Source organism: Pisolithus orientalis (genome assembly GCF_024613125.1).
Source record: "Pisolithus orientalis strain OTSU chromosome Unknown F5J12scaffold_99, whole genome shotgun sequence".
In the NCBI taxonomy this organism is placed as follows: Eukaryota; Fungi; Basidiomycota; class Agaricomycetes; order Boletales; family Pisolithaceae; genus Pisolithus; species Pisolithus orientalis.
In genome coordinates this window covers 76,098-84,340 of record NW_026260880.1, presented here as the reverse complement: position 1 = coordinate 84,340, position 8,243 = coordinate 76,098, and the positions used below count along the sequence as shown (strand labels likewise).

The following is an 8,243-nucleotide window of genomic DNA, read 5'->3' as shown; positions in this document are numbered from 1 at the left end:
TCTCTCACATTCCTACTCCTTCTTCATCAGGAGCACCCCCAACTGTCAGCACTTGTCTTTGAGTGTTGTAGCTCACAAAAACCTTCCCAAAGAACAGGTTCTACCATCTGGGTACCACATAGGCACACCACCACTTGCTCTTTTTGTCTTTTGTGTTGGTTTTGGTTGGTTTTCACCACTGAACCACACTTTGACTCACACTGCATAGTCTAAGAAAAATAAAAACTGCAAGTCAGCTCCACCTGACTCATAGTACTCCACCACTCACCTTTGTGCAGCCTTGTCCTGCCTGGCCTGGGCCCTCTGCCTCTGCCTTTCTGCCTCCTCCTCTGCTGCCTTCTTCCTTCAGGCCTCCTCTTCCTCCACTCCACCTCCAACCTCTCCTCCTCTGCCTTCCACCTTTTGGCCTCCTCATGCTTGGCCTTGTGCTCTCTCTCTCCACTTGGTCTCCTCTTGTCAGTGTGCCTTCTCCACAGACTTCTCCCACTCAGTGTTGGTGGAGTTGTCAGTGAGGACAACCAGTTCTTCATCTGTGACTTGGGAATAGTCATGGACATGGCCAGGGGTTGGCTGGGGGGTTTTGCTCTGGCAGATGATGGGGGGAAGGGATGAGGGTTCAGAACCCTAGCACATGTTTTTAAGTGGTTCTTCAGACTCTGACAGAGCTCTGCTGCAGCTAGAGCCATTACCCTCAAGGCATCAAAATAATTTCAAATGATCAACTCATGTTGATCTCATCCCATACATGTGGCCTTTGGGGGTTCAGGCCCTAGGGGGGGGGTGGGCATTGTCATGACTGTGCATTTGTCCTAGGTCCTCACTCACTCCACACCCCTTTCTGCCAGTCATTCACTCACTCCACACCAACTCTGCCTGTCCCCTGATGTTTACAAGTCACCTCTGCTCTGACTGCTGTTGGACTTGTACTGCTCTCCTACCAGACTGTGTGGGCCATTCTCTGAGGAGTCATGTGACTACCCTTTGGACTTCTCCCTGACAGCACCTGGACTGTTTCCTCTTTGGGATGTTCTGTGTTACCCATTCATGTGTCCTCCATCTACCCTTCATTCATTGTCTAGGAGGTTTTACTTGAAGTTTTATGAGTCTCTGTATGTCAGTTCCAATTCTGATTACTGTACCTCCATAGTAGTATAAAAGCATGTATCATACTCTGCTGTTCTTCAGTATGAATATCAACTTAGTTCCTACTCCCTCTGTCTCTGTTTTCTGCCTGTCGGAGTTACCTCTGACTGTCTGTCTGTACTCTCATTCTGAAATATGAGGGCTGAGATCATGCAAGGGGGTAGCACATGAGCTAAACCTGATGCCCTCACTCTGCTCCACCTTTATTTCAGTGGACTTCATTCCTGCCAACACTCTGCCAGTTGGAGTACAGTTCTTTCTGTTGGACTTGCTTCCAAACCTCTCCCCAGACCTTGTCTAGTGTCAGAGTTGGTCAGAGTAGGCCCAGACTTGACAGGGGGGCTGGGCTGTCACATCTCCAAACTGTTCTGCTGTTGCTAGTGAAATGGGGGAATCCTTTGCTGAGACACTAGCAATCAGAAGCTGTTCAGGATAGTTGGCAATCCAGGCAATGAGAGAGGTATGCATGACTTGACAATTTCCTAATGGATCAGACATTTCTTTGCCATCATGATTGGCAATGATCAGATTCCACATGATGAGGGATATGGAAAAGTGATAGATGCATGCAGATAGCATAGCCTGAATGGCCAGTGGTACATTGCAGAATTTCAGGAAGGGCAGATAGGTGACCAATGCAAATGCATAAGAAGTAGCTTTCATATGTACTCCAGCATGTATGTTTGCAAGTGAAAGTAATAGAGGGTGCATTTCTTTATTCCCCATTCCTATTGTCAGAGGTGTTTTATCCGATGCACCAATCACTCCCAGGAAGGAATGACCATGGGGGAGTTGGTCCTATTGCACACATCAGTCAGCTGCTCTCACTAATCAATAGAGGTCACTGGTGACTAACCTGTATGTGCCACACATCATCAGCACTCATAAATTCCCCATATACTCATTCTTGGCCTTCAGCCATAACTTCAAACTCCTTGTATGGAGAGATATCCATACACTGTACAAATACAGGGTTACTGAACAGGTGCTCCACAACCTCAAGTCCATTATGCCAGTACAACATTATTGGTGACTGTGTAGGGTAGTTCTCAACCTTGATTTCTTGATATTGCCAGTGGGGTACATTGGGCAGTAACTTGATGTGGCAATGGAGATCTTTAGCACTCATGAAAGAGACAGGGAAGGCTGAGTTCTACCAAAAGATCTCTTAAGTATGATAACTATCAAAAGGGGTCATATACTCATGTGCTCAAGATGCAAGTATGTGTCAATGTCTTTCTGAGATAATGCACCTCTCAAGAGCCAATCTGCAAGCTCCCATTCACTTTTTGATGCAAAAGGGAAATAGATATTTTCAGAGTTGCAGATAGGAGCATATTCATCCATCTCCATATGATGAAGAAGGTTCATGCCATCTGCATGGCTCACAGGTGGATTTGGGTGATAGACCCTCTGGCAATGGTTGATCATAGAGACTTGATGTGGTGAAGAGACAAAACTGGAGCAGTTAGTGGGGATATTACTGTTCTCTATGAAAAATGCAGTCTGCACATTGCCTTTGTTATCCTCGAAAGGGTTGGGAATATTTGTATTATCAGTCTCCATGAAAAATGTGGTCTGCATGTTGCCTTCCTCATCCTCAAATGGGTCGGGTATATTGAAAGTGTCATAGTCATTGCCTTGTGGTTGATCTGTGTGCAACAAGGAGGAGTTTCTCTAATACCCCAGGTTCATACACATAGGGTTTGTACACATAGGGTTTGTACACATACCATCCTGTGCTGCATCCTTGCCTTCACTGTAGTCATTGCCTTGTAGTGGATCTGTGTCATCAAGGTTCAGAAGAGCTTCTACTGCCCAATGTCCACATTGGCAGTCACTAGAGAGATGTAGAATTACCTCATCAACATCAGGAAATTCACAGCTGCAGCATGGGCAAAAAAGTTGAGGGTCTGCAGGGCAGTCATAGGATAATACAATCAGGGGTGGTGCAAGTCCTGCCATGGTCATAGAAGGCATGGTGGTCAATGGCATTGCTCAGCTGCTGAGAATGCCCTGTGCATTAGGGTTAGGGTCAGTTTAGCTCTGTTCTCTGCCTCCCTCCCTTTGATTTCAGCTTAGTTTCAGCTGCTCTTTCCCCTCTCATTGCCAATGTCATCACCCACAGAATATCTCAGTTCAATTGAAGTACCTTCTTCTTCTTCTGTTGTCCTTCCAACTACATCACCTTCATCTATGAACTCACACACTTGTCCATTCCAAATGAAGGTGCAACATGACACTATATCCAATGGTTTTCCAAAGAATGACAGTCATGCCCATCAGAAATGCAGCTTTGCATTTTCTTTGCCTTCAGACAAGCACTCTTGCCCATCTAAGAAGGCAAGGAAAATCTTGACCTCTGTGAGTACTTTGTGCAAATATCCTCACTGGAATCTTCATGCTCACAAACTAGATATCAGCCAAGAGAGATCAAGAGGTTGAAGATCTTCACACCCTTCATATGTTACAGCTTGCCCATGCAAGTTGTGAGGCCTTTGCTGCACAAGTCAAATTATGCCTGATGCAGATTTATGAACTTGACATTATGTGCACAATTGCCTATGATGAGTATGAAGAAGCCCTTAAGCTGCTTAGGACTGCAGATTTCCAAGTTGGCAAAGTGTGAAAAACCATTAGCAGCAGTGGGACAACCATCACTACTCTTTCATCTCTCAGGCTGTCCCCTGTCCCAACCACATTATCTGTGTTATCTTTGGATGGCATCTCCATTGAGCACAGCACCTCAGCCTCTCTTGGTCCACCAGATGTGTAGATTTATATTCATCTCAATTTCATTTCAACCTTTTCCCTGTACTTATGTACAATGATACAATGTGACTGGCAAGTGACTGGGCAATAAATGATATCTGATTTCTAGCATTAGCATGTAGTTTGAGTCATGTGTGACACATGATATGTGACAAATGAAATGCCAACCATCCTTCCAGAATGTTGAGAACCACAGCAATGAAATTCCTAGATCATGCTGTCCACAATTGCTCAACACATCTGAATATCAATCTCCTCTGTAAGGTCCTTTCATCACCAATGGGATTTGGGGTGGGGCCAGATAACATCTGTGAGTTCCCCATTTTCCTCAAAGAGGTCAATTGATATCAAGGGGCCCAACCATAAAAGTCTTGCAAACCTGTGCTTTTCCCCAAGTCATCCTAGTTCTCATCATTGGAATTGGTATGGCTACATGTACATGCTTTCTTTTCCTTCTATATCCCACTGGCTGAAAGACAAGGCTCACCCCAAGGTTCTCAGCCTCGAGGGTGATGTGCTTCTTGAACTAGGCCTTCCTGAGCTTGTAGGCATGGACATCCAACCACCAGTACAAATGAACCCACTGGCAGCCCTGTTCCACCCTTCCAATCCAACCCATACAACAGACCACCCCCTGCCTCAGCTCTTGGACCTTTCTCCCAAGCAATCCCCAGCAGTGGAATCCCAGGGCCTTCAACATCCTTTGCAGTGGGCCTCCCTACCTTCAAGCATGAACATGTGCAGTATTTTACTGAATTGCCTGCATCTGGTTACTCCTCTAGACCACCCACTGAGGTCTCAATTGCACTATCTCAGGATTCATCAACCCTGGTGGATGACAGGCTGTGGGCCACTTCCACAATGATTGTGGTGAGCCCAATTGGTTGTATATCTTCATGCCTACAATTCTCATTCATCTGACAGACCAAAGGAAAGGATGTTGATGTCCTAGAGAAGCACCAGGGTCACTGAGGTCCAAGAGCTCCATCCCAGGAGCATCTCCAGCTATTTGGTGACTCTTTATATCCTCATGCATATACTTCATGTCATTCATCTTGCAGTGGCTCCCTCACATCAGTTGCTCAGTCAGGTCTTATGTCAGCAATTCTGATGACAGCAGACCACAAGTTCACTGGAAAGCCAGTGGCCCTTCAAACTGGCATGAGTTCTCCAATAGAGATCAAGACATACTTGGTCATGCATAGCTACTGATGATATATGAGATGGTCATCAGGATTGGCTGGCCTGTAATGTCTCCAGGCAAGACTGCTCAGAGGCAATGGAAATCAATGATACATGAAATCCTTTTGCAAGCATCAGTGATCATACCAGGAGGTATGGTATATCTCATCTTGCATCCTACAGTACTTAATCCCCCTGCAGAAGTGCTCTTGCCCACAATAGGGATAGAACACTTGGTAAGGATCATTGACATGAATGTGCTCAAGCTATACTAATTTAATATACTACCAGCTGATGAAATTGCTAACACTTTTTCATGCAGAATTGGCTGGAAAGGCCAGTCCTTATGCCAAAATGTTTTTTGTGAACAATGATATGAGACTCTTCATGGATGAGGCCATTATTCAGTGGAAAAACAACATATGCACATGTATCACTGATGGAAGTGCTTTTACCTCCTTTTTCATGCATGAGCACAAAACAGATGTAAGTCATACTTCTGCTACATACCATTTGGACATTTACAATTATTTCTCAGGGGAAAATTGTCCATTGGTATGGAAACCAACACCTCAAAGACTTCCACATTAACTTCTGGTATACCACTGAGCTGAATCCCATGAAGGTTGCAGCTGCCAAGGATATAAACACAACACCATTGTGGATGTATGCCCTAACTGCTGTAGCAGTAAGTACATTTACTAAAAACTTTTCAAAAGCTCACAGCCATTAGTTGTTTTACACTGTCAAACATGAATCTGAGCATGTCAGAGAAACATTGTCACATGCTGCATTCACAGGCACTGAGTATTCACCCATATATGAAGTGTACTACCACTCTCTTCCCGAAGCAACTCAGAACCCCACTATCAGCTTGGCAGTTAATCACCATCTGCTGTGGCTTCATCAATGCACATTGTGAGTACTCTATATATATTTCTATGAGCTAATTGACACACTGGACTAGGGAGAAAATGAAACCTGCAAATGTCTTACATTCCCCCCAAAAAAAACTGAATATGGTTTATATCCCCCCATGCATGAGATTGTAGTTTATGAAAGCCACCTTGCAAGTACATCGCATACCATCATCATCCCCCCCATGACAGCCATCCCCATCATTCATTGAACTACATTGCATGAGGAGAGTGCATTAGGGAGTGCATCACAGGCCAGACCCAGCTCTTCTGCAAGCTGGTCCATGGGTGTTGAAGGATATGAACTGTTTTCTTATGATTATACTTATGAGATGTAGCATCCATTTTGCATCTTTCTGCCTGCCTCCAATTCTTGATTGATTTGTCAGCATCAATCTGAAAAATGAGTAGATGGATGGCATGAGTGATAATCTTATTATCAAATAAAATACAGAAGATAATGAGATCTGTGGATCTCATCCTGTCATTGCATCATGGATGACAGATCTTGGTTGTAGACTGTTTTCTGACTTGTCATAAGGTTTCAAAACCATTTTTTGTTCACACTCACAAATTACAGTCATGACTGGTCAGTGACAGGTTTAGACCAACTACTGGTTTACTGATGGGCACTGATTAGCTGGTTGCAAATTGTTGTATGGTGGAGATCCCTGTACAAGATAATATCCCTAAGACCTTAAAAGTGATCTTGTCAGCTTTGGTATCTGAATTCTTGCAAACAATGGTACTTATATTCAGGTAAAGTCATGACCTTGAAGTGGTGAGCAAGAAGAGAGATAAGCACTATGCAGTACCAGCCTAGTACCAAGTGTTGAAAGTCAACTTTACCTAGGTGCTGAACTTTAGTTCATCAAACACACAAGTTAAACATGAAAAGATCATCATCATTTCAAGATACAAGGTTCATGTAAGTGATTGAGAGGAGGTAGAGGAGTGGGGGAGGATGATAGCATGAAGCTATGGTGTGAATATCTGAAAGAAATATTGCACAGAGGAACATGAAGGGATGAGAGCAATGAGCAGAACACTTGCCTGTTTAGCTAGTTGAAGCAGTAGGTTTTTAAGTAGTAGTTCTGAGTTGAGCAGGGACTCAATGTAAGAAAGGATGTTCAAATTAAAACTGAGGGGATGAGGTAGAAATCCCTGAGTTTATATACATGTAGTTCTACACACAGACCAGTAGTATATAAGGAAAGTACTACTATGTATAGTATAGAATAGCAGAGAATGTCATGGAACATGACATAGTCAATAATGTCATTTTGACATCATTGTGGAGCTGGATGACTGAGCAAGTCATGCAATGTTACATGTGTATCAAAACATGTAGAACTAGACAGGTCTAGATGGTTGGAACTATTAGATATTTCCAACACTCCCCCTCACTCTAGAATGGGAGATTAGGTAAACCCATTGATGAGCAATTGGTCTCAAACTTCTGCCACATGAGAGATTTAGTAAGACCATCAGCTTTTTGTTTATCAGTTTGAACATATTCAATACCAAATAAGCCATCTTGTACACATTCATAAATGAAGTGCTGTTGGATATCTATATGCTTGGAATGTCCATCTGAGACAGGATTCTCAGCAATGAAGCAAGCACTCATATTGTCACAGTATAATATGGTCTTTTCTGCTTTTAACTTTAATTCATCAAATAGCATATGAAGCCATTTGATTTGACAGGCAGCATCACATAAAGCCATATACTCAGCTTCAGTAGAGGAAAGTGTGATCATCTTCTGTTTACAAGATCACCAAGAGATTAAGGAAGTGCCAAGAAACATGGCATATCTGGTAGTAAAATGATGAGTATCTTTGTTTGCAGCCCAATCAGAATCAGCAAATCCAAATATCCATGATTCAAGTCCAGAATAATAAAGCACAAGTTTGGGAGTAGATGCAATATAGCAAACTATATGCAACACTTTGTTGCAATGATCCTCTGTGGGATTCACCATGTATTGACTCATGTGAATAACTGCAAAAGCAATATCTGGATGAGTACCAAGGGCCATATAAAGTAAGAACCCAATGATAGATTGGTACTGTGAACAGAGTTGGGAAGTTGCTTGATAATTGGTAGGAGCTTTTTCTGGTTGATATCCTGAAGGTAATGGAGTGCAAACATTTTGAGCAGTCTCCATGTTGAAATGCTTGATAACCTTTTTGACATAGGGTATTTGATCGAGATAGATTTCCTTCT

General features: G+C 43.2%; 2 protein-coding genes across 2 annotated transcripts; one reads left to right on the top strand and one right to left on the bottom strand.

The window, feature by feature from the left end:
- Positions 1–2,044: 2,044 nt before the first annotated feature.
- On the bottom strand, positions 2,045–3,071 carry F5J12DRAFT_787323 (uncharacterized protein; the record flags this gene model as incomplete). Its single annotated transcript, XM_051743620.1, has 4 exons — positions 2,045–2,296; positions 2,533–2,795; positions 2,877–2,983; positions 3,004–3,071. The coding sequence occupies 4 exons, from the start codon at positions 3,069–3,071 to the stop codon at positions 2,045–2,047; spliced, it is 690 nt and encodes a 229-aa protein (XP_051594402.1).
- Positions 3,072–4,348: 1,277 nt separating this feature from the next.
- On the top strand, positions 4,349–6,075 carry F5J12DRAFT_787322 (uncharacterized protein; the record flags this gene model as incomplete). The annotated part of the gene is made up of 7 exons (XM_051743619.1): positions 4,349–4,653; positions 4,698–4,785; positions 5,121–5,250; positions 5,420–5,583; positions 5,636–5,785; positions 5,898–6,015; positions 6,065–6,075. The coding sequence occupies 7 exons, from the start codon at positions 4,349–4,351 to the stop codon at positions 6,073–6,075; spliced, it is 966 nt and encodes a 321-aa protein (XP_051594401.1).
- Positions 6,076–8,243: the final 2,168 nt, after the last annotated feature.